Source organism: Panthera uncia, chromosome E1, assembly GCF_023721935.1.
Source record: "Panthera uncia isolate 11264 chromosome E1, Puncia_PCG_1.0, whole genome shotgun sequence".
NCBI lineage: Eukaryota > Metazoa > Chordata > Mammalia > Carnivora > Felidae > Panthera > Panthera uncia.
Genome location: NC_064814.1, coordinates 3,836,570 through 3,862,630, shown reverse-complemented (window position 1 = coordinate 3,862,630; position 26,061 = coordinate 3,836,570). Strand labels below are relative to the sequence as shown.

Below are 26,061 nucleotides of genomic sequence, written 5' to 3'. Positions count from 1 at the left end.
CAGAGCATGAACAGGGGAGGGGCAGAGAGAGAGGGAGACACAGAATCTGAAACAGGCTCCAGGCTCTGAGCTGTCAGCACAGAGCCTGACGCGGGGCTCGAACTCACGGACCGTGAGATCATGACCTGAGCTGAAGTCGGACGCTTAACCGACCAAGCCACCCAGGCGCCCCCAGATACTAAGAATTTAAAAAGAGGTAAGAGAAGCAACCTAACTTCACACCTCAAAACTCGCAAGAGAACACATTAAGCCCAAAGTTAGCAGAATGAAGGAAATAATAAGGATCAGAGCAGAAGTAAATAAAATAGAGACTAGAAAAACAGTAGAAAGGATCTGTGAAACTAACAGCTGATTCGTCAAAAAGAAAAACACAATTGATAAACCTTCAGCTAGACCTAAAAAGAAAAGAAAGACTCAAAGGAATGAAATCAGAAGTGGAAGAGGAGACTCTGCAACTAATAACCACTAAAATACATGGAACCGTGAGAGGCTGCTGTGAACAATTATATGCCAACACATTACTTAACTTAGAAGAAATGAATACACTTCTAGAAACAACTTACCAAGACCGAATCAGCAAGAAATATAAAATCTGAACAGACCAGTGAGTTAAGAGATAGAGTCAGTTGCCAAAACACAGAAAACTTCAGGACCAGATGACTTCACTGACAGAAATTCTACCAAATATTAAAGAAGAATTAACATCAGTCCTCAGACTCTTCCAAACTATCAAGGAGAAGGGAATACGTCCAGACCCACTCTACAAGGCCAGCGTTACTCTGATACCAAAACCTAAGAAGGATACCACAAGAAAACCGTAGACCAATATCCCCAATGAACGTACATGCAGAAATTCTCAACAAGATATTAGCAAACTGAGTTCAACAACACATGGATACGATTACATTCCGTGACCAGGTGGCGCTTGTACCTAGGATGCAAGGCTGGTTCGACATACACAAATCAGTAAATGTGATCTATCCCATCAATAAACTGAAAGATAAAAATCATGTGATCATCTCGATAGATGCAGAAGAAATATTTGACAGCATACAGCATCCTTTCATGATTTGGGAGGGTGGGGGGAACCTTAAGCAGACTGGGTAGAGAAGGAACGTACCTCAACCTAATAAAGACCGTAGGTGACAAACCCACAGCTGACATTTTACTCAGTGGAGAGAAGTTGAAAGAGTTCATTAGATGAGGAACAAGGCAAGGATGCTGACTCTCTCCACTCCTGTCCAGTAAAGTGCTGGAAGTCCTGGCCAGGGCAGCTCGGCAAGGCAGAAGGGGGGAAAAGGCATCCATATTGTCCATATTGAAAAGGAAGAAGTCAAGTTCTCGTTATTTGCTGATGATACGATCCTGTATATAGAAAATTCCAAAGAATCAGTCGAAAAACCTAGAATCGGTCGACAGTCTCCGTAAAGCAGCAGAATACAGAATCGGCATACAGAAATCAATTGCATTCCTTTGCACTAATGATGAGGCATCTGGAAAAGAATGAAAACCATCCCATTCACAATAACATCAAAAACAATATAGTACTTAGGAATAAATTTAATCAAGGGAGTGAAAGATCCGCACAATGAAAACTGTAAGACTTTGTTAAAAGAAATTGAAAAAGACACAAACAAATGGAAAGGCATCCCATGTTCATGGATCAAAAAAATTAATATTGTTAGTCTGGTTATATTACCCAAAGCGGTCCCCATCAAAAAACCAAAGGCATTCCCAGAAGTAGAAGAAACAAAAACAATCCTGGGGCACCTGTTTGGCTCAGTCAGTTAAGCACCCCAACTCTTGATTTCAGCTCAGGTCATGGTCTCACAGTTTGTGGGATCGAGCCCCACGTCGGGTTCTGCCTGACAACGGGGACCCTGCTTGAGATTCTCTCCCTCTCTCTTTACCCCTTCCCCCCTCAAAAATAAATATTGAAAGAAAAGAAAAACAATCCTAAAATGTGTGTGAAACCACAAAATACTCCAAGTAACCAGAGCGGTCGTAAGGAAGAACAAAAGTGGAGGTATCACACTTCTGAATTTCAGACTGTACTACAAAGCCACGGTAATCAAAACAGTGGTACTGGCGCAAAAATAGACAGTCTGGGGCACCTGGCTGGCTCATTTGGTAGAACATGTGACTCAGTCTCAGAGTTGTGAGTTCAGGCCCCATGTTGGGTCTAAAACTTCCTTAAAAAAAAAAAAAAAAAATTAGACACTTCGGCCAGTGGAACAGAATAGAGCCCACAATTAAACCCCAGCATATACAGTGAACTAGTATTTGACAAAGGAGCCAAAAGTACTGATTGGGGAACGGATGGTATCTTCAACAAAAGGTTCTGGGAGAAATGGAGAGACGTGCAGAACAATGAAATTGGACCCCTATCTCACACTACTCACAAAAATTAATTCAAAATGGATCAAAGGCTTAAACAACAAAGCAAAACAAAAACAGAAGAAAATTAAAGAAGAGGCCTGTCAGTATTGGTCTCGGCAATAACTGGGGCGGGGGGGGGGGGGGGGGGGTGGACAGCAAAAGCATAGACAACAAAAGAAAAGTCAACAAATGAGGACTACATCGAACTCAGAAGTTTCTGCACAGCAAGAGAAGCACCAAAATGAAAAAACCTATAGAACAGGAGGAAAATTTTGCAAGCCATGTACTGGATAAGGGGTTAATATCCAAAATCTTTGGATCTATCAGTCAAACTAATGACCCAAAAAAAGTTTGATTAAAATAACTAAATCGGGGGTGCCTGGGTGGCTCAGTCGGTTGAGCGAACGACTTCGGCTCAGGTCGTGATCTCGCAGTCCGTGAGTTCGAGCCCCACGTCAGGCTCTGTGCTGACAGCTCAGAGCCTGGAGCCTGTTTCAGATTCTGTGTCTCCCTCTCTCTGACCCTCCCCCGTTCATGCTCTGTCTCTCTCTGTCTCAAAACTAAATAAACGTTAAAAAAAAAAAAATTTTTTAATGAAATAACAATCGGCATTTCTGCAAAGAGGACATCAGAGTGGACAACAGATCCGTGAAGATCATCAGGGAAACGGAAATCCAAACCACAGTGACGTCTCCCCTCACATCTGTCAGAATGCCTTTTCTCAAGAAGATAAGAGACAGCAGGTGCCGGCGAGGACATAGGGAAAAGGGAACCCTTGTTGCAATGTCGGAGGGAGCGTCAATTTGTTCACCTGGCATGGAAAACAATACGGGGGTACCTCCAAAAACGAAAAGAAGACTTACTGTACGGCACAGCCATTCCAGTTCGGGCATCTACCCAAAGGAGGAAAACAGGATCTTGACAAGATAGTCGCTTCCATGTTTATCACATTATTCACAACAGCCAAGGAGTGGAAACCATCCAAACGCCCATCAACGGATGAACGCGTGGAAAAGATGCCACCATATATACACAACGGAATATGATTCAGCCACGAGAAAGGGGAGTATCCTTCAGTCTGCAACATATCCTTCATTCTGACAGATCTTAAGCACATCAGAGGAAGGCAAGTTCTGTATGATATCGCTTGTATGTGGCATCTAAAATGTTAAACCCCACAGGAAACCGTGAATGACAGTTACCGGGGAGCAGGGTAGGGGGGTGAGTAACGGTGTTTCAGGGTACGAATTTGTAACAAGGAGTAGATAAGCCGCAGAGATCCAGTTCACGGCACGCTGAGCGCACAGTAATGTTGTAGTATGATGATGTAACAGGGTAAAATATGGCTACGTGGACCATCCTATTACAGCATGTAGGTCTATCCAGTAACATGTACACCTTAAGCTTATACAGTGTTACACGCCAAATTGATCCAGTTAAAAGATAAATAAGTAAAACAATAATTATGTTAGATATTTACATGGAAAATGTAGCTGATTCTCATTATTCGTCTCCAGGAAACAATAGGGTCGAATTCCTGTAAGCCACAGCATTTTTGTCAACCAGTCCGTACATAACCTTCCTTTATGTGCGTTTCTGGCTAAAGATACCTTATTTAATACATATTTCTCACAAAGGTGCCGTATATCTTTATAGTAAAACGTTGGCTAGAAGGAGTTAGCATTCTCCCGACCCTGGGTCCTGTGACCATAGATCTCTTTGGCCGTCCACACTGAATCCAGTGCTGTCGGCTACACCTTTCGAAAATCAGTCGTCATCTTGTGACTCCAAAAAGTTAGCCACTCTTCCCTTCTTTCCATAGCTTCATCGCACACGGTAGATGTTGCTTTAGCTCTTTCTGGGCAGCCTCACGTACAAATGGGTGACTGTTCTCTTCCTCTTGCCGGATGCACCGTATCGTTCATTCACTCACATTGAGCTTGAACAACAGCACCGCAGCTCCTGCCTGAACAACACTTAGCTGACGTGTTTTCTCCATCGGGCACGGCGCAGCCTCATTGCCCCCACGAGCCCTACAGCATACGTTAGCACTGTGCTTGGGGACCATTTCCAACGCCGAAACCGCCAACAAAGAGAACAAAACTGAAAAAAGTGGCGCGAAATAGACCACAGAGGGACACTTGTTGCTGTAGGGGAGCCGAGTGAGAAGCATCTTGTTTGGTCTGAGCCGAGAACGCGTGTGTCGGGCAGCCGGGACTCTTCGCCATCCCCTGCGTGTCCACAGACGACCCCAGAAGTGCCACGGGTTCTGATCTGGGGGCTACAGGTAAATGTAGCCAGTCGGTGAACGCACAGATGCGGAATCCGTGAATAGGAAGATCGACTTGATAGTTCCATGCAGGTGCCGAACTGTTGTGGTGCAAGCTGCCAGGACAGAAATGACCCATCGGTTCAGTGTGAGCTTGAAGAAGTTCATTGTACCCGGTTAGAATTGTAAGACGGCACAAAGTCACAGGTAGCCACACGAAACCAGTCGCTGGCCGGAGAGCGCATGAGGGCGAAAACCTTGTCTGTCTCGTATGACGTTGTGTCCCCAGCGTCTGGAAGAGCCCTCACGGGGGCGTGGGAAATGGAAACCGACGGCTGCGGGGGGTCAGCGGAGCCGTTTTAAACAGGATAATCGGGGCAGGGTCCTGAGGACCCCACCGGGGAAGGCCGTGTGGAGAAGGGGGTGCCTCCCAGGAGGGGAAGGGAGGGCGGACTCGGAGCGGCCCGTGTGGTGGGAGGAGGGGCAGGAGCAGGGCCCGGTTGCAGACTGTCGGGGCTCACGAGAGCAAAACCACAGCCTCCCTGTTTTCCGGGAGGTTGAGAGGCTCCCACCGGCGCCCATCTTGAGCTCGGCGCTCCTGACTGACGCTCCTCGGGCGTTTGGGTAAGCGTTGCCTCTGTTTGCTGTGCCCCAGGCGCCCTGCTGGAAAAGAAGGTGGACGTGGACAGGCGTGGACTGGGAGTGACCGACTACAATGGAGGGGTCACCAAAGCCCTTGGCTGCCGCCCACCAGTCTCCAAAGACTCTTCCGGGGACCGCCCCACCTTTCTTGACAAGGTATGAATTTAGGGGGTGTTTTGCTTGTTTGTTTTTAACACAAGGGACTTTTCATTTTAACCGTGTCCTTAATGCAAGCTGGATCAAATACTTGCTGGGCTGTAATACTTAAAGTGACTTTTACCCACTTTTTAAAATACGTATGAATGTTCAACTCAAAAGAGATGGTGTCGTGTTTCACGCGATGTGACTAAGAAAAAAATACTGAAATTGAAAACTGATTTTCCTCGCAGTGGGTCAACCTGGCTGGCTTGTCTGCTTCCATTTGCCCAGTAACAAGGGTCTTCAAATCTCTGTTTCACTGTCTTATTTTATACGCACAGTTCTTCCCCTTGGAAATGATGTTATGTGTTTACTCTCGGAAAAAGAGACTTGAAGTGGTTGTGCAGGTGCCCGTGTCTGGCCAGCTCAGCTCGGCCACTTGAGAGTTCGTGCAGGAGTCCGTCAGAAGCCCCTGGGGTGGGTCACGTGCCCAGACACCGGTTCGGTCCTTTCAGGACCGTCCCATGGCGAGGCCCCCTCTCCAGACTGGTGTGACTTCACAGGGAGACGAGGACAGCATCCCACGAAATTCAATCAGAATGTTGAACCTTGGAAATAAAATTAAAGCAAGGAAGGACAAGTTTAAAAACAAAACAAAAAACAGGCTCACAGGAGACAGAGGTGAGACTTCGCCTCCGTTCTTAAACAAACAGGGTCCCCTCCCGCCCGCCCCCCTGCCGAACGCTGTGGCCAGGCTGGGCCCAGGAGGAGCGGTGCGCAATTCCAATTTAACTTAGTATCTTGTATTTACACTTGGCTCAGGATGGGACGCTGACTTGTTTCCTTACCTTTAACATGTGGAATACTGCTACACGTTTGTTGGGAAGTTAGAAAAAACAGATCTGCAAAGGGCCTGGTCCATAACGTGACCTTAATAAATATAACAGGGTAAGAGTCTGTTTTGTAACCTACCCTATTATTGGCTTAAACTGCGCAAAATTGCTGTTTGCGGGTCAAAAACAGCTGAGTGTCAGCAGAATCCAACCTAATGTACACCTAGAGCCTCGATGATGACTTCTCAGAAGGAGCGGGTTTACTTGAACACGGTTGTACACCGTTTTCTAAATGAGGCTTTTGCGAATGTTTCCGTCGTCCTCCTGACTCCTGCCCCTGGGCGGGGTCGGTTGTGTATGAGAGCGTCCCAAGCTACCGTGTGTGCTTGCGGAATAATCGTTAACAGTGAAAGCAGCGTCTCAGTCTGGTTTCTCTTTTGCTTTTCCCCTCTTCCTCTGGCCCTTGTTCTCCATTCTCTTGTTGCCCACACTGTTTTGACCTCCTGATTCCTTACCATCCACACGCCTCTACGCCCTTGGGAAATTGCTTTGTGCTCTGTGGATGGACACTGCACACAGCTCACCCTCTGTTTCTCCCATCAGGACGGCGGCCTGGCGGAAGAGCCCACGACTTCACCATTTTTGCCTTCACCAAGCCTGAAGCTCCCCCTTTCAAACAGTGCACTCCCTAATCAGGCCCTGGGTGGGATTGCCTCAGGGCTGGGCATGCAAAACTTGAATTCTTCTAGACAGGTAAGGCCGTGGGAGAAAGCCAGCGCGGTCTCTGTTTCACCTGCCTCTAAAAAAATGTGTTTGAGCCACAAACTGTCCCATTTTTAATGAATACCCATACTTCACGATACAATCACGTATGAGAAGGTAGCCGAGAGAGTAGAAAGATCATCCTGCGGGTAATGTGCAGGTGTCGGGAGTGGAGTCCAGCTCCTGGGATTGAACCATAGTAAGGGAAACGCTTCCAGATCGTATTGTTACATGTAAGTAACACATAGTTCAGTGCCCTCGGTGCTGACCTACCGCTAGACTCCTTCATGGAGCCAGGCGGTGCCGTCCTTTCTCCTGGTCTCAAAACTGGAAATACATTGGTCTGTGAGAAAACACCACCTTTTCCCCTGCTTTGCCCTGAAGTCGAGGTGACATTTCGCTGGCTTCCAGAGAGTCGTGGTGGCATTCTCCCTCTCTGACGCTCAGGGAAGGGGAAAGTCCCCGTCAGGCTTTCACCTGACAGGAAACTGAGAGTTGAAGGGAAGGGAAGACTGAGAGTCGCGTTGGCTGCTGCTCCCTGGCACTTGTCTCTCCCTGTCCTTCTGGAAGACATGACCTGCTTTCCTGGCTTTCCTAGGACTTCCTTTTCCTGGGTTTCCTCACGCAGGAGGCTGACACGCACCCACCTCTGAGACCCCTCTCTAGGTGGAGGCTAAGCCGCGTGAGGCGGCCACGTGCGCACCTGCTGTCCCCGGGGACGGTCAGCGGCGCCTCCTGCCACCAGCGTCCCTGTTTGTGTGGTCCTCGCGGCCTGACGTCACTGATGCCGGTGGTAGTGCAGTGCAACGCCTGTTTCGGGTGACCTGCCGTCTGACAAGTAACCACCCTGCAGGCGGGGTGATGGGAGAGAGCCCCCGTGCCTGGCCGCTGACTCACCCCAGAGAAGCGGGAAGGACACCTAAAATGCATTGATTAGATCTCACACACAGATACCTGCCAGGATCTGGCCTTTTACTCAGCTTCAGCTTTGGCTTTTGTTGAAATTATACTTCTGTTTCCTATTTGAAAATGTCGCTGTCTTCGGCTTAGTGATCCCCGCCCTGACGACCCTGCGTCACCACAGGTCTCCCGTGACAGAAATAGAGCAACCCAGTGGCTCCGCGTGGCCATGGTTCATAGCACCGTATTATCAGGGTTTGTCTGGACGGGATAGTCCTGTCCAGGGACGTTTTCCGGCCGGCACTGTCGTGTGGCTTCTGCGATTTGGAAACACAGGCAGGCCTCGTGGGCCGGTCGGCCGTCGTCTGTAACCAGGCTGAACAAAACTGTCTGTGAAATTCACTTTGGTAGAAGTTCACGGTGCAGGGGGGAGTAGATACGCTTTGGCTCTCGTGGCCAGGCAGGCGGGGCCTCCCCCGGACCTCCCGCGGCGCCGGCGCCCTAACGCCCCGGTCCCTCCCGTGTCCCTGCAGATCCCGAGTGGCAATCTGGGTGTGTTCGGCAGCAGCGGAGCAGCACAAGCCAGGACCATGCAACAGCCGCCGCAGCCGCCCGTGCAGCCTCTGAGCTCCTCCCAGCCCAGCCTCCGCGCTCAAGTGCCTCCGTTTCTATCCCCTCAGGTGGGGCCCGCACCCGCGCTCCGGGCAAGGCCACGCACGCACGCACGCACGCCTGGGCCATGGCCATGTCACCGCTGTAGAGTGAGGGCGGGCTCACCCCCGCCCGCCCGACAGGAGGCTGCCAGGGCCACCGGCGTGGCCACTGGAAGCGCCGAGCGGGGGTCCTCCTGTCGTGCCAGGTGGAAAGGCGCCTCCCTCACTACCAGGCTGCCATTTGTGTCCTGCTCTTGACAGCTGTTCAGACGAGCCCAATGCACTGTCCTAGCTGGGGGAGGAAGGTGGCGAGCTGGCACTTTGCTTAGGACGTGAGGGGCCACGTGGGAGCAGTCAAGGACCGAGTAATGCTTTAGTGGCCGATGAACGGGATCGTGTGTCAGACCATATACGTCACAGACGTCTTAGTTAAGTCCGTTACTTCGTATTAGACCAGGCTTCCCACAGAGATTCCTTAAGAATAAAAAAAGAAGTCAAACGGAAGTCAGGAAGAGATTGTTACTGTTTTGTGTAGCTCAAAAGCATATGGATTCTTTCATTTTAATATTGTTTACTTACTAACATTCCATAATCTTACTCTTCGCACCGAATTTTTCATTACAATGTTTCGGTCTTTTCCCATGTAAAAATATTCAATAATAGATACTGATAATAAGTTATAGAATTAGCTGGAAGTAATTACTTCCCCACAAGTAATTGAACCCACGTTTGTGCCCTGAGCCGAGATGGCTGAAATGCAGGTCAAGTAACAGTTAAATTCATTCATCAGGACACGGGGCGAACTGCTCTGACAGAGACCCCAGAGGGCAGAAGCTCAGGCCAGACAGGCGTCTGCTTCTCTCGGGCGGCCGTGCAGGAGGCGGCAGCTCAGGGCTGTGGGGCGGCTCTGCCACGGCCCCTCCCGACAGCAGGGAGCCCCACCCGGGCAGGGGCCCTGGGCCCGGGTGGAGGGCAGCAGGCTTCCCACACTCGGCCAAGTGCGTGTCACCCCTCCCCCCCCCCCGCCCCGTGCCCATACCCGCCGCCTAGTGGCAAACACTGAGATCCCCGGTGCCGGGCCCCACCTGGTTCCCAGCCGCGGAGGTGCCCGTCCCGTTGAGAAGGGCGGATTGACGGTCCAGGCTCAGGCCGGCAGAGCCGGGGTGGACCACTTCCAGAGCCCATCCTGCGATGAGACCCTCCCGTGGGGTGGCACGGTGCCCGCCAGTGGGTGCGACTTCTCCGAGATCCCACGTCCACGGTCTCCAATCCTTAAATCGTGCCCGGCTGTTTTTGTGGTGACAGAACGTGAGATCTGTTTGCAAGGGGGTCCCCCAGATCCCGAGCAGCTCCACTCGTGACCGCGGCGTTTGGAGGAGGAAGGCTTTCTCTTCTTTGCCTGCCTGCCTCCCATGCGTCTTTCCCACAGAAGCACGTTAACTGCAATGGCAGAATGTCCAGGAGTTTGTCAATGGCTTTGGAGTTGATCCTTGAGACAGGTGTCACTCATCAACGAGTCTGCACCTTGAGAGACCAGCTGCACAGGCACCTGACGCCATCCTTTGTGTCCAACAGGTTCAAGCACAGCTTTTGCAGTTTGCAGCAAAAAACATTGGTCTCAACCCTGCACTATTGACCTCGCCGATCAATCCTCAGCATATGACGATGTTGAACCAGCTCTATCAGCTGCAGCTGGTGAGTGGACAGATCCGTTCAACTTCTAGAACTAAGCAAGTGTGCGCCCCTGACGTTCACGTATCTCTGCCAGCCACACACCCTGACCCGTACAAGTAGCTGGTTTAACGCTTTCTCCATGTCAGGGAGGCTCATTGAGACCCTCCTAAAATTTGTGGACTACTAAAAAAATGAGGAAGTTTTTCACTTACGGGTGCTGTTCCTTAGCTTTGTAAATTCCCTGGTCCCTTCACGGAGTCGTCCAGGTCTTACTGTCAGGCATGCCCCTCTAACTTGGGGTCTCAGCTAGCTTTTCTCATCCAGAGTTTCCCGTCTGGACCACAGAACACAAGAAACGCTTGACGATTTTCTAAATTCTTCAGGATGGTATACACAAATACTCTTTTGGAAGCATAAAAGAGAAGTTACTTCATGACATACAGTAGAATGCTTTGGAGATTAGGATTTAATTCTCTCTCGAAACCCCTGTTGAGAATGGTTGATGTAGCCTAATAATTCTGGAAGGCTTTACAGTTCAACATGTCTTAAATTTTTAGTTGTCAACAGTCTTTCTACTTTTACTATAAAACGCCAGGTCACGTGTCACGTATGAAGGCATACTGCATTTGTGTATGCCCAAGGACCAAGTGTGTTCTTTCTTTCTTTAATATGTTGACACCTGGTTTATTTGGAAGTCTCGTCCAACAGCTTCATCTCCTAGAAAATGACCAGGAATCATGAAGGAAGGAAAAAAGGCCTCCGATAGACAAAGGCATTGATGCGAAACCTTTCCTCACAGGAGAGCCGTGGGCCCTCTCAGCCCTAAGCCTTTACTGTCTGTTAGACTCCCATCTAGCCAGTTTGAGTGTCGGCTTCCCAGTAAGGAGCAGCATGGGACGGTAGGAGACAAGTGCCCCGAGACACATTGTGGTGTCGGGGAGGACACAGAGCTCTGGAAGGGGGGTCGTGACCGTGACAGACTCTCAGAGACAGTTTCTTTGTCCTTAAAATGGGAAATGGGGGCACCTTGCGGCGTGGGGGTGAGGCTTCCCAGGACCCGAAGGCACCAAGGGTGGGTGGTTCAAGCGCACAGGATTAGTGCTTTTACTACCAAGCTGACCTCAGATGACAAAGAAGGAAACAACCATAAAAATCAGGTACACACGTAAAAAGCATATTATTTAGAACTCTTGCTGTAGAGGAAAATCGCGTTATGCTCCTTGGTAACACTGAAGACGTGGCTGTATTCTGACATGAGACGTATCTGATTATCGTACTGATGTTCTAGAGTCTCTTATTCATACAGTCATTTTTATTGCCCCTTACGGTGTGAAAGACCTCAAGAAAATCTTTTCTTTTTTCCCATGGAGGCATTTTAGTTACACGTATGTATCACATCTCTAGAAGCAGAATCCCAGGATCTTCCCTCTGGTGCGTTTTCACCTTGCTTCTCCCTGGTCCACGATGCCCGCTGAGGCGGTCGGCACCGTGACACCAAACGGCAGGACGGGAGCAGATTGCTTGGCCATCTTTCTAGATGTTTGGGCTGTGTATCACGTCTGGTGCTGGTCGCTCCGCCCGGGAGGCTCACAGCACTTTTCCCCACTCTGTGAGCATCAGTGGTCTCAAATTGGCCGCCGTCACCGTGCTTCGTCATCGCAGTCAGACACCACACGGTGACTTTGGAGCAGGGCCTAGCCTGCTAAGCTAGGTGTTTGCCTCTCTTTCCGGCGTCGTTTGTGCTCTCGAGAGCATCTGCCAGGACATTCACTCACACTGCCGTGAGAGCATGGGAAGATGGCGGAAACTGCAGGAAAATCTTGAATTACGTTTCACGTATTCTGTTTTAAAACCAAGCATGCTGTTTTTAATTTTTTTTTTTTTACTAATTTTTTTAAAGTTTATTTATTTTTGAGAGACGGAGCGTGAGTGGGGGAGGGGCAGAGAGAGAGGGAGACACAGAATCGGAAGCAGGCTCCAGGCTCCGAGCCGTCAGCACAGAGCCCGACGCGGGGCTTGAACTCATGCACCGTGAGATCACGACCTGAGCCAGTCAGTGCTTAACCAACTGAGCCACCCAGGTCCCCCTTTAATTTTTTTTTTTTTTTTTTTTTTTTTTTTTCAAAATAATCGGTAAAAATCGGTTTTGGTGCACTCTGACGTTTTTAGGGCCTTTACGGATTCACTTAAGTGAAGTATTTTATTTCTCTATAATTCACAGATTAAGGAGGCACTTCTAAATATTTTTTAAATTTATTTCTTTTTGAAAGAGAGAGAGAGAGGGGCGCCTGGGTGGCGCAGTCGGTTAAGCGTCCGACTTCAGCCAGGTCACGATCTCGCGGTCCGTGAGTTCGAGCCCCGCGTCAGGCTCTGGACTGATGGCTCGGAGCCTGGAGCCTGTTTCCGATTCTGTGTCTCCCTCTCTCTGCCCCTCCCCCGTTCATGCTCTGTCTCTCTCTGTCCCAAAAATAAATAAAAAAAAAAACGTTGAAAAAAAAAAAAGAAAGAGAGAGAGAGAGAGAGAGCATGTGCGTGTGCAAGTGGGCGAGGGCCAGAGGAGGGGGTGGGGAGAGAGACTCCCAGGCAGGACCTGCATTGTCAGTGCTCAGCCTGAGCCACCCAGACACCCCTGGTTTTTCATCTTGCCATCATTTGTTTTTATTTTTAGTTGGTAGGACTCAAGCAGAAGAATTTTGATCTTGGGGCACCTGGGTGGCTCGGTCGGTTGAGCATCTGACTCTTGATTTCAGCTCAGGTCATGATCTCACGATTCGTGAGTTCCAAGCCCTATGTCGGGCCCCGGGCTGACAGTGCAGAGCCTGCTTGGGATTCTCCCTCTCCCTCTCTCTGCCCCTCCCCTTCTCTCTCCTTGTCTCTCAAAATAAATAAAGAAACAAGAAGAATTTTGGTCTCTTCATCAACTAAAAACCATTTGCAGACAGACCTCACTGTCTACCCTGCACGGGGGCGGGGGGTGGGAGGTGGGTACTGGCTGAAGTACTTTGTAAAACTCCACGCACTGGAAGGATTTGGGAAAGACATTTCTCCTTTTAAAAACGCTCTGCCTCACAGGAGGCTTAAACCGCAGCACGGTCAGGGGACCACGAATCTTGGCCGCTTTCTGCCTTTTTTTTTAAACTACTACGCAACGGCGGAACCGCTCGTTGACGACTTTCTTCCAGGATCTTAACTGTTTTCTCTCGACAGGCATACCAACGTTTACAAATCCAGCAGCAGATGCTACAGGCTCAGCGCAGCGTTTCCGGACCCGTGAGACAACAGGAACAGCAAGTAGGTGCCACCCGGAGGGCACAGCCGGACTCGCGGGCTCCCGTCTTCCCCGATCGGAAGACGCCAGGTGGCCGGCCGTTCCACCGTCGTTGACTTTCCGCCCGCCGGGCCGCCCCTGTTAGCGGTGCCGCGGTCCCCTGGGTTTGGGAGGAGGAGACCGGACGCCCCGGGTCTGCGGACAAGCGAGGGGCGCCACCTGGGGACCCCTTCGAATCCGCGTCTCTGCCACCAGGTCGCGCGCACAATCACTAACCTGCAACAGCAGATCCAGCAGCACCAGCGCCAGCTGGCCCAGGCCCTGCTCGTGAAGCCGCCGCCGCCCCCGCCGCACCTGTCTCTGCACCCCTCTGCAGGCAAATCGGCCATGGACAGCTTCCCCCCTCACCCCCAGGCCCCCGGCCTGCCTGACCTGCAGACCAAAGAGCCGCAGTCTTCACCCGGCACCTTTGCTCCCTACCCTCTCGGTGAGTCCCCGGCGTGGCCGCTCGGCGCTGGGTCCCGGGCCCGCTCGGTGGGGGAGCGGCGCCGGCTGTGCCGCAGAGCAGGGTCTCGCCGCGGCCACGGATACCTTTAAGCATAAAATCTTTGAAGGCCGTCCCGGTGGAAGCCCCAGAATTCCCGCACTTCCGCTGTTGAACCAGTTCTATCCCCGGTTTCCTCCTCTTTAGCAGCCGCCATCCTCCACCCTGACCGCAGGGTGAGTCTCTAACAGTTTTGCTAGTAAAGGCGTTCAGGTTTTTACAAATCGGGCACTTCTTGGAAAGCCACGGTTGTCCCTACACGTCCTGTGGTGTAGAAAGGGGTTCGTGTCATCCACCCAATCCCCATGCATGTGTTGACCCGTTCGTTCGCCTGCAGGAGGCGTGCTCGTGAAACCCACAGGTGAACAGAAGGCAGGGGCCGCCCTCCGGGTCTCACAAGCTAGCCAGGGGGCACAGGTCACGTAACCGAAGGCCGTACCGAGGAAATGTCGCGGGGAGGCATCTGTCCGTAAATTGATGGCGCGTGAAACGTTTGCTAGAAGAAGCCAGAAACTGGTGAAAGCTCTCAGGTTCGTCTGTCAGGTGGCTGTTAGTCTGAGGCTACAGGACAAAGGGAATCAGTGACCCGGGAAATGCACATCCGAACGAGCAAAAGCCAGTTCATGATACTGGATTTGCTCCTGGCCGATGGTGTCCCTTTCCATGACGCTACTCTCAAAAGAGCCATAAATCCCAATCGTGTGAGCACTGTCCACTTGACATACGATCGGTGTGGTGCGTCCTTAATATGAAACTGATGAATGCCCACTGTGATCATTCCACCCCTTCCTCACTGTCCGCGCTCACAGCCTTTTATCGCACGGAGCTGGGTAGTCTGGTAGCCGAGGCCTGGCCCGGGAGCTGGCCCACCCACCACCAGGGCTGGCTCAGCGCTGCTTGTGTGGCTTGCCCGACTGCCCTCTGCCTCAGCTCCTCATCTAAAGTGGGGGATATGGGGGCGCCTGGATGACTCAGTCGGTTAAGTGTCCAACTCCTGATTTCGGCTCGGGTCATGATCTCACGGTTTGTGAGATCCAGCCCCACGTCGGGCTCTGCACTGACAGTGTGGAGCTTCCTTGGGATTCTCTCTCTCTCTCTCTCTCTCTCTCTCTCTCTCTGCCCCTCCCACGCTCTCTCTCTCAAAATAAATAAGTAAACTTAAAAAAAAAAAGAAAGAAAGATCCTTTTCCTCCACTCCTCACCCCCAGCACACAGCTGCACACCCCTGCTCTCTCTCAAAAATCAACTTTAAAAAAATAAAGTAGGGGTACTTCCCTCCTGGGGTCCTTTAAAGATTAAGTGAGTTAATACATGAAGTTTTCAGGACAGTGCCCAGCATGCAACAAGCCCGTCTGGAATGTGAGCCGGACAGAGGCACGTCTGGTTCAGGAACTGTTACTTCACAACCAAACTCCACTCTGTCTGGTATCCCAGAATGCTTCAGCTTCAGCCTCCTAGTGTCCATGTGGCCTCTTCTTTTTGGGGAACAAAGTACGTCAGTCTTCACTCTTACAGATTCTTTCTCAGGGCAAATGAAAGAATTAGTACAGTGAATCTTCAAAATGAGATGAAAAATGATTTTGATAATCTTGTATAAAGTTGCCTATCCGGTTGGTTCTTGGCGTTTTTCTTCAGCGGTTGTATTTCCATCCACCTTCCTTCCCCCATCCACAGCGTCTCCTCGCTCCAGTGTTTGCTGACTGCTGGAATCTGTCGTCCACACGGGAAGATCGGGCGTAGAGTAACAAAAACTAACCTTCCCGGACAGCGCTTCGGAGGAGGGAGGGCACGTGCTCACCTCGTGGGGAAGGAGAAACCGGAGCAGGGTCTCCGCTTGGGTCTCAGAGGAGCGGGGACTTCAGTGAGGAGGAAGGGGCGCGTCCCGGGCGGTCACGCTGACTTGTGGGGCGTCCACGAGTGAGCGGGCATCCCCTCGGCCGACTAGATCTGTGCAAAGTGAGGGTGGCCTTCCGGCAGCCCCTGACGCACACAGGGGTTTTCTTCCATCCACAAAGTGTGTGCGTGTGTGTGTGCTAATTGCCAAAATTTCAAAATCGGAGGTTTTTAAATAAAGGTGACTTCTGGCTTCTCTTCAAGTGGCTCCACTGGGTCTGCCCGCCCCATGGCTGCCACTGGCTGGCACCAGCGGCAGGCACTTCAGGCGGGACGAGCCCTGTAGGGTTCGTCACCCTCCCCAGCAGGCCCGCCTCACGCCCACCTGGCTCCCGTAGGCATGTGAGTTTGCAGACGCTGATTTCGAGTTAAAACTAGAGGCGTTCGATACCTTGCTTGAGAGTCGAGGTTCACTTCTGCCTGGTCTGGGAAGGAAACGGTCTGTACGTACTGGGATGCACTTCTGTTGGCTGTCCTCTCCCAGCCGCGCGTTCAGTCCGGCCCGTAACGGGTGCCCCCGTCGGGGGCTCTTCACTGCGGCCTCGTTGCCATCCTCCTCACCTCTGTTTATTAACCTGGCACAGCGCGGCCACATCCGACCGCACGTGCTCTTAGCTCTACGGAAAAACCCAGAATGGGCATGCCTTTCCAGCTGGGGGCACGTGGCGGCCCCACACTCTCAAACGGGCCGGGTCCTTAAAGGGATTTGGTGTTTAATTCCTAACCTCCTGAAGGGCAGACTTCTGTAGAGCAAGGTCACTAAAAGTGGAATTGAATCACCCCTACCAGCCTTGTTCTAGGTGGTCCTTTAGAGCCCCATCTAGAACTCCGAAAGAGCTGTCCTGATCCGGGGAGCTTCCCTAAGATTGTCCTAGTCGTCTGGACGCGTCCTGTCTCTCAGTGGGCTCTGAGGAGCTCCAGGACCATGTTCAGCTCTGAAATGAGCCAAGTGGAAAGAGTCATTGGTCTTCCTTAATCAGAGACTGTTCGTTTCCACTTCACCTTAATTCAGGAATAACGTTCCTGGAAATAGATGTTGTTAGAAAGACAAATAGCTTTTCTCTCCACCAGCATTAAAAGTTGAAGTATTTGGCTACGAGTTGAGACTCGGATGGGTTCTCCAGGAGGGCGTTAGAAGGTAGTGAAATTTAGAGGACGAGCAGGCACATCCTAACAGCGTTTTTATTTTTAGCTGGACTGAACCCAAACATGAATGTCAGCAGCATGGACATGACTGGCGGTTTGTCAGTGAAAGACCCGTCTCAGTCCCAGTCCCGCCTCCCTCAGTGGACACACCCCAACCCGATGGACAACCTGCCCGGTGCTGCTCCTCCCCTCGACCAGAACCCCAGCAAGCATGGTACGTCCGAGCCGGTGCCCCCGCCGGCCGGCCGGTTGCAGAGCGTGCTTGTTTTCTCACTCACGCTGCAGCTCTTCCCTGAGAATTCCTTTTAGAACGGAATACTCCGTCCGTGGGTGCGTAAGACCCCAGCCGGTCTGCAGTCAGGCCTCCTGAAACCCCAGCCGCCACCCGCTCGCCACAAACCCAGTCGTTGAAGATGCCCCAGAGCAGTGAGAACGTGGACCGTAGCCTAAATATTTGTTTAGTTTTATCTGTATCCTTCAGGAAGAAAACTTGTCTATCTACCGAGAAAAAATTTTTTCAATAAAATAAAACACAGTAGACTTCCAACTTGACAAACTTCATGGTTCTTAAAGAATTTCGGTCTTGGGGCGCCTGGGTGGCTCAGTCGGTGAAGCGTCCGACTTCGGCTCAAGTTACGATCTTACGGTTTGTGAGTTCGAGCCCCGCATCGGGCTCTGTGCTGACAGTTCCTTTGGGTTCTGTGTCTCCCTCTGTCTCTCTGCCCCTCCCCTGCTTGCTCTCTCTCTTTTTCTCTCTCTCTCTCAAAAAAGGAATAAACGTTTAAAAAAAATTTTTTTTTTATAAAGAATTTCGGTCTTGGGGCACCTGGCTGGCTCAGTTGATGGAGCCTACAGCTCTTAATTCTTTTTTTTTACATTTATTTATTTTTGATAGAGAGACAGAGCACAAGCGGGGGAGGGGAAGAGAGAGACAAAGACACAGGATCCAAAGCAGGCCCCAGGCTCCGAGCTGTCAGCACAGAGCCCGACGCGGGGCTCAAACTCCCAAACCGCGAGATCATGACCTGAGCCGGAGTCTGATGCTTAACCCACTGAGCCACCCAGGCGCCCCTGGAGCCTACAGCTCTTGATCTCAGGGTTGTGGCTTCAAGCCCCACGGTGGATGTAGAGATTACTTAAAAATAAAATCTTTAGGGGCACCTGTGTGGCGCAGTCGGTTGAGCATCCAGCGTCAGCTCAGGTCACGATCTCATGGTTCGGGAGTTCAAGCCCCACGTCGGGCTCGCTGCTGTCAGCGCGGAGCCCGCTTCAGATCTATCTTCTGTCCCTGTCTCTTTTTGTCCCTCCCCGCCTTGCGCTGTCTCAAAACTAAGTAAAATAAAATAAATTTTTAAAATGAGAATTATAAAATAAAAACCTTAAAAAAACAAAACAATTTCAGTCTTTCACAGACGCACTAATCGAAATAGTCACTTATCCTTAGAGAGTGCTGGACAAATCGAGTGTGCTTGTTCCTGTACCTCTGAAATGGACAGGGCCCGGCGCCCAGCCGCGAGGGCTCAGAGGCCCAAGAACGCCCTGTTCACTGGGCTCTTTGCTTCCCGCTGTCCTCACAGGTGCTATCCCCGGAGGCCTGAGCATCGGGCCTCCGGCTAAGTCCTCCATTGACGACTCCTATGGCCGGTACGATTTAATCCAGAACAGTGAGTCACCAGCCAGTCCTCCGGTAGCTGTTCCCCATAGCTGGTCACGTGCCAAATCTGACAGTGATAAAATCTCGAATGGCTCCAGCATCAACTGGCCCCCAGGTAAGAGCGCACGAGACCTGCGTGCAGTGGCGGAGCAGAACTGCGCCAAGCCCCGGGAGAGCGACTCCGCCCCGGAGGAGCCGGGATCTGGGCCAAGAGTCCTGGAGGCGTGAGCTCCTGCTTTGGCTTTGCCACTGGAAATCCAGATTCGGGAAGTGGTTAGCCCCCGGCGCTTTCCTGAAGCCCCTTAGTTCAGTGGAAGGAGGATGGGCGCTGGGTTGCGTCCGGTCCAACGGTTGCTAGACTTCACACCTTCCGAACGCCCTCTGAACGGGGCAGCTACGGTACCTGCTTCTAGCCGGTTCCCGAGGATTGATGATTCCCTGGAAGAAAGTCTAGGATGCGTCTCCTGTTTTGACTCATAGATTATAAGAATTTGCATAAATTCTCGTGAGGCGACGTGAAGGTGCTGTGATTCTCACGTGTCTTGATTTCCATTTCGTTTGGCATTTTCCAGAATTCCATCCTGGAGTCCCGTGGAAAGGACTTCAGAACATAGACCCTGAGAACGACCCCGACGTCACTCCTGGAAGTGTCCCCACCGGGCCCACCATCAATACCACCATACAGGACGTCAACCGCTACCTCCTCAAGAGTGGAGGTGAGGTGTCGGGTGCCGTGCGGGCCGTGAGGCGGGGATGCTGGGAGACGCGTTTATGTGCACTTCTCCCCACCCGGAGGTAGCTGGAGGTGAAAATGGAGCCTGATTTCGACCACGTGGGCTCCCTGGACTTATTAACGCACCGTTTTAGAGCACTATGTCGTGAAATGCCGATGTTAAGGGTTAAGCCTTTTAGTGAAAAAGTTCCCGCTTAGGATCTATTTAAACTGCAGGTGAATTGACCCCTCACTGCTCTATCTCCGTCCACGTCCTCCCACGAAGCCTGGTAAAAAGACTAAAACCCGCCCCCCAGCACCATGTTCCCAGCAGAACTCAGGATGCTAGATTTTGGCACGCCCTGTGTCAGACGTTAGGATCCAGCAGGAGGAAGTGAGGAGCTGGCTGTGAAGTTCAAATCGTAAGTGTAGCTTCCGGGCGTGGTGCCGAGAAGGGCAGACGGCGCAGCTCCGGTGAAGTCGTGGCGTCACCGTCAGAGTGGTGTGTGGGAATAGCCGGGCTGCCGTGGGTGCTCGTCCCCAGTGAGGCCCCTCGGGTCGTTCCCAGAACGTTAATTCAGTTTTCCTGCCGCGGGTGAGACTGTGGGAGAGGTGCAGTTCTTTTCAGCGGTTCCTTAAAGTGATGGGCTTCTAGGCGTTTCTGTGGTTTGGGTAGAAAACCAGAAGTTCAGATCCCGCTGCTCAGGGCTGTGCATCCCTCGTGCCTCGATGCAGCTTCTGCTTAGACCCTGCTGTTGGGGACAGAGGAATGGTACAGGGGACACGAAATGGAGCCTGTGTGAGACGGCAGGGGACAGGGAGAGGCACAAGCCGGAAGTCAGACTCTGCTCTCACAGCTCGTCACCCTGAGTGTGCGGCAGGGCTGTGTCTGAGCAGGAATGGCCATCAGTGTATTTTGAGGCTCGTGGCAGGTGTGAAGAGGGAGCACTGACCCGGGTATTGAAAGACCTCAGAAGGAGTCGAGGTGGCTTGGCGTAGCACAGAGCTTCTGCCATTGCCCCGTGGGTCCTCCGGTGGTCCATTGGCCGCTGAACGGCCCTTGGAGCACCGCGGGCGACACGTGAGTGTGACGTGACAAAGGTGCCCTGCAGAAGTAGGTAAATTCTGAGGACAGGGCTAAGCAGCCGTCCTCCAGTCCGGAGTGGCTGAGGCGGAGGCAGACAGAGGAAAATCTAGAAGCCTCAGAAGCGTCGGCGTCAGGATAAGATGAGAAAACCGAACCTCCAACTCCGGGATAAAGAATCAGGCAGCCGTCCAACCTGGGCACCTCGGAGCTTCCCGTGATGTGACTTTGGGGGGCGACTTCAGGGGGTGGTCGGTGGACGTTTCGAGTCTCAGGCAGCTCCCGCCAGGCTCCCCCTGCACGCGCGCCAGAGGACCCTCTCCTCTGCTCCTGAGCCCCTCGTGGTTTGCTCTTTGGGAGAAGGGAACCTACAGAACTCCTCTGTGTGTAAATGGTTTGCATAGTCTGCCGCAGGGGGGACTGCCAGGGCCGGACCTGCTGAGCTGGTTCTGCCACCACCACCGCCACCCCAGGTGGGGCCCCAGGAAGGAAGGTCAGCCTGCGGAAGGAAATGTGGAAATGTGACAAGCCGATTGTGCTCATGTCCCCTCCCCGGTGGCGCTCGGTGCTCGAGCAGGTATTGTCACACGAGGGCAGCCAGCCCTCCAGCTCCCCACACGGCTCTCCACCGCACGCCCGTGTCATGAGGGAGCGGGCGCGGGAGCGGGAGCGGCACGGACGGGAGCCAGAAGACACACGGAGACATTTGGAGTCGGAACGGAGTGCTGCTCTTTAATGGCCAAATGGATCACCAAGAACTCGGAGGGTTTTTTTAGTTTTGTGGGTATCGTTTGAGGCGTCAACAGCTGGAGACTGCCCGCACTGCTAGTTTTCTCCTGCTTGGTGGGGGAGTCAGTGTGACCCCTTCCCACGCAGGGCGCTGTTCTCGACACCCTGCCGGTGAGGCTCTTCTCTCGGGCCCTGACGCCCCGCGTACCCTCCGGAGCGCCCCGGCCTCTCCGCGTGGCTGCGGGACCCCGCGCGGGGGGGCGAGCGTCGGCGGCCCGCCCTGGCCGCGGTCCCGGCCGCGCATCGCTCACGCTGTCGGCCTCCCACCAAAGCCCCCTTGGGAGACCCCCTCCTGGTTGCCGGCGCGGTCACGCCGCTGGGCAGCCTCTGAGCACCTCCTCTGCTCCTGCAGGGTCCTCCCCACCGTCATCTCAGAGTGCCGCGCTGCCTTCCTCGAGTGCCTGGCCGCTCAGTGCCTCCGGCTACGGTCGCTCCTTCAGCAGCATCGCACCGGCGCCTAGCATTGCAGGTACGCCCCGCTCTCCCCAGGCGGCACCGGCCGTCCCTGCCGTCCCTGCCACTTGCCCGCTCGCTCCAGACACCCCAGGGCGCGCCATGGGGTGTGGCCAAAGGCGGGGAAGGCGGGGCCCGGGTACCTCCGCCCCCTTCCATGTGCGGTGGGCATGGGAACGTGGCCTCTGCGGGGTTGTCGCAAAGGGCACGTGGTTGTGGGACGCGGCACACCTGTCACCTAAATGTACCTCCACCCTCCCTCCCCCGCAGCTACAGGACAGGGGGTGCACGGGGATTAGGGACACACAGGCGCAGCCGCTCAGACTTGGCCGTTACCTCTGCCATCACGGATGGAGGAGACGAGAGCGGGTCCCATCAAGTGCGGCCGCTTCTCGTCACTCGGATAAGCACAGCGCCTGGATTATTCCTCTGTTACCCTAGACGCTTACGTCTTTGAAGTGAGCAGTTTCCTTCTAGGCTTACAGGAGAGTTGAGAATTGTCTGCCATAAAAACCTCAGGAGAATTTGTATCTGAAAACTTTAAGACAAGGCTATAACGAGATGTGGGTACACACGCTCACGGAATGTGTATCAGGTTTGTGAATAGAAAACTTACACGAGGAAGGTTTATTGCTTATAAACGTCTTCAAGTACGCTTCTGTATTCCTTCAAACCTTGTCGTCCAGACTTAGTTAAACTTACTTAAGCCAGCGCCATAGGAATTCTTTTTGGTACTCGTACCTGAGGAAAAAAGTAGTTTTGATATTATTTAGCATTTTTTCCCCTCACTCCGAAGTCTGTTTCTTCATTTTTTCAATTTTGATCCCAATGTAACAAACGTACAGTCTTCTGTTAGTTCCCGGTGCACAATACAGTGATTCAACATACGGTTTAGCGTCTTATGAAAAAGCGTCCGGATTACTCTCTTCCTTCTAATGCTTATTCTTTCTGACGTTTACAGAGATGTGTGTAGACCTTTAATGCTTCCAAGATCATTTAGCTGAAGAAAAGGGGCAGAATCAAATCATTTTCTCTGTGTGAGGCAGTTTTTAGGGCATTTTTGTTTTTCTCATCAAGGACACCTTTGCTAAGATTAGCGTTTGTTTGTTTGAAGTCACAGTCAATGCCAGTAGGCAGGGGTGAAGGGGAGCTGCACACACAGTCCATATCGGCCTGGTCACTGCCATGCTGTCCAGGGACCACGGCGACGCGACGACTGTGCCACCAGCACTTCCTGTCCTTGCCACACCGGGCGAGTGAGGCAGGCCCGGCCCTCGTCCGGGTGTCCGCACATCGCAGCCGAGCCCTGGGTGCGGGAGAAGCTGGGGCCGGGAGTCATTGCCGGTTTGGTTTTTTTCTCCCGGAGAGCCTTAAAACACCCTTCCCCCAGCTGAGGTTCTAAGATGCCGAACACTCGGCCGCCAGCACCGGGGGGGCCACAAGCATCCGTGTGCGCAGTGCGGCCCTGCCAGCGGGTCTCGAAGCTGTGGGCGGTCAGGGCAGAGCCCTGGAAAGGGGCTGGTGCCTAAAGACGTAGCTTGAAGGATCTGCAGGTTAGGCTTTTGACCTCAATTAGTTCGTTACGTTACGAGCTCGTCCCAGTGGAATATGTTGGTAAATTAGCCTTAACATCGAACTACAGAAATGCCATTTTTTGGTGGCAAATCTGGTTCTGGCACATTTTGCGAATTAGTGTGAGAACCGGCGGGGTCTCTGCTGGGCACAGGCCGCCTGTGTTTCCGGGCAGAGATTCAAGAGCGAGCACACCCCGTGGTTCTCGGGTGGGGCTGCCTTAACTTGCTGTTCCTTGCTCGTGATGCTTCTGCCGGCGCCGGAGAGCACTTCGTGCGGTGCCCCACACCCTACGGTGACTTTTCTTCTGTCTCAAGAATGCCTGTGCTCCGTCTCTCTGCCTTTCTAGGTAAACTGTCAGACATTAAATCGACGTGGTCCTCTGGCCCTGCCTCCCACACGCAAGCCTCTCTGTCTCACGAACTGTGGAAGGTGCCCAGAAACACTACTGCACCCACGAGGCCGCCTCCAGGGCTAACCAATCCCAAGCCTTCCTCCACCTGGGGAGCCAGCCCCCTCGGCTGGACCAGCTCTTACTCCTCGGGTACGAATCCGTCCTCTGTGCAAGTGGGGTGGGGGTGGGGGAGCACGGGGGCTGTGCACCTGCTCCAGTTCCCCTTCAGGGAACGTGCCTGTCGCGTTGTCCCGGGACCCCTTCACAAGGACTGCTGTGACCCCGCCCCCCAGGTCCCAGGGCGGGCTGCGGAGGAGGCGCCCCAGACTCTCGGGGCGTGTCCGGGCCCGGCGCTCCGGCTGCCCTGATGTCGGCGTCTGCCCTGGGCCCCGGCGGTCACGGCGCCCCTCGAGGGGCCTCGCTGGGCCCGGGGAGGAAGCCCGTTCGTGCACAAGGGGCTCCGTTGCCACTTGCATAGTTGCTTGTCCACAGCGTTTCTCTGGGGCAGGTGGCCTCCAGCGTGAGGCAGCTCCTGTATCCCGATGGTGCCCTCCACCAGCTGTGCGGATGGGAGAAATGCGTGCACTGGGAGTTTTTAAGAAGCCGAGAAGCCGAGATTAGAACCCACCGCAGATAGTTTGGAAATGGCTGTCGGCCCCTTGAGAGCAGCCCGGTGGGTCTGCGGTACTAACAAGGGGGATTTCCGAGCGTTGATTCCAAGGAGCATGGGGGCCGAGGAGGAGTCCCTCGTCACACCTGCCCCCAGGAGTCTGCAGGGATCGTGGGCTTGGGTTCCTCAGAGCAAAACGACGGCGTGGGTTTTCAAAGGTTGAGAAAGGCTTAGAGCACGTGGCGGCGCTCTGGGCCACCAAGTGTTGGCAAGACGAGAAGCCTCCGGAGGCCGTGCTGACTGCTCTTCCCTGGCTCGTGCAGGTTCCGCGTGGAGCACCGACACCTCAGGAAGGACAAGCAGCTGGCTCGTTCTCCGCAACCTCACGCCCCAGGTACAGGCGCCTGCCGTGGGGGTCACCGTGCGGGGACCCCGCCGCCTGCCGGTCTCTGTGCCGGGGGCCCTCGTGTTCCTGGTGAACTGTGTATTTTTCAGGCTTAAGGACTCTACCCTTTAGACAGTTGCTTGCCTTTAATTACAGCCCCTCGAGAGCGATTTGTCCTGTGCTCACCTTTTCTGGGGTCAGGGGCCACAAGGCCACCAGGACCACGGGCTCTGTGCGATGTGCCCTGGCTGGGGGTGGGCGGGGAGGCCAGAACCAAAATGGGGTCTTTTCTTTCTCCTGATTTACTTAACTTATAGTGAAAATTACATGGTAAGTTACAAGGCATAGAAGGTAAAACCATAAAGTCGTATAGGACAGACATTCGCCCAGTGTTTAGTACACAGGGTGACGTACATTTCCTTTGAAGAATGTCACGGAAGAAGCCCCGGGAAGCTCGTTACTGCCCCCTTTGCTTCCTCAATCAGATCGACGGCTCTACCCTACGGACGCTGTGTTTGCAGCACGGGCCTCTCGTCACATTCCACCTGAACCTGACCCAAGGCAACGCCGTGGTCCGCTACAGCTCCAAGGAGGAAGCCGCCAAGGCCCAGAAGTCCCTGCACATGTACGTCTCTCGGCCGCCGCTCGGCTGCCCAATGGCTGCGGCCCCGGCAGCGCTGGGTTTGGGGGTCGTAGGTATGTCTGGGGCTGCTGTGACAAAGCACGTGGGCACAGACGTCGATCGCCCCGGTTCTGTGGAGCACCCACACCTCGGGAAGGTGTCGCAGGCTCCGTTCCTTCCGAGGCTCCTCTCTTCGGCCTGCAGACGGCTGCCTTGTCCCCGTGTCCTCACGTGGTCGCCTCTGAGTCTGAGCGTGTGTGTCCTGATTGCCCGTTCTTAGAAGGACACAGTCATAGTGGATTAGGCCCCATCTTCATCCCCACTATATTTTTTTCTTTTAATTTTATCTTCAGTGTCTTTATTTTTGAAGGAGGGAGAGAGACAGAGCATGAGCGGGGGAGGAGCAGAGAGAGAGGGAGACACGGAATTCAAAGCAGGCTCCAGGCTCCGAGCTGTCAGCACAGAGCCCGAACCCACAAACTGCGAGGTCACGGCCTGAGCCGAAGTCGGACGCTCCACCGACTGAGCCACCCAGGCGCCCCTCATCCCCACTTGCGAGTCCCATCTCCCAATACAGGCCTAGCCAAGGTGCTGGGGGTCAGGGCTCCAACAGAGGAATTTGGAGGGCCAGGCCCTAGCAGGTGTCCTGCTGCGGGGGGGGGGGGGGGGGGGGGGGGGGGGGGGG

The 26,061-nt window shown here is 53.2% G+C and overlaps 1 protein-coding gene across 5 annotated transcripts in view; it reads left to right on the top strand.

Moving 5' to 3' along the window:
- The window catches only part of TNRC6C (trinucleotide repeat containing adaptor 6C), an 87,312-nt gene that overhangs the window by 55,572 nt on the left and 5,679 nt on the right, over positions 1-26,061 (top strand). For 4 of the 5 annotated variants that reach the window (XM_049635602.1, XM_049635599.1, XM_049635600.1 and 1 more), the window contains 13 exons: positions 5,304-5,446; positions 6,865-7,014; positions 8,457-8,603; positions 10,152-10,271; positions 13,458-13,541; positions 13,774-14,005; positions 17,148-17,315; positions 18,679-18,870; positions 19,328-19,471; positions 21,693-21,809; positions 23,715-23,909; positions 24,693-24,763; positions 25,240-25,379. In XM_049635602.1, the coding sequence (XP_049491559.1) occupies positions 5,304-5,446; positions 6,865-7,014; positions 8,457-8,603; positions 10,152-10,271; positions 13,458-13,541; positions 13,774-14,005; positions 17,148-17,315; positions 18,679-18,870; positions 19,328-19,471; positions 21,693-21,809; positions 23,715-23,909; positions 24,693-24,763; positions 25,240-25,379 (1,903 nt within the window). The remainder of the gene's footprint in view (positions 1-5,303; positions 5,447-6,864; positions 7,015-8,456; positions 8,604-10,151; positions 10,272-13,457; positions 13,542-13,773; positions 14,006-17,147; positions 17,316-18,678; positions 18,871-19,327; positions 19,472-21,692; positions 21,810-23,714; positions 23,910-24,692; positions 24,764-25,239; positions 25,380-26,061) is intronic. The other variant, XM_049635601.1, reaches the window with a different exon arrangement.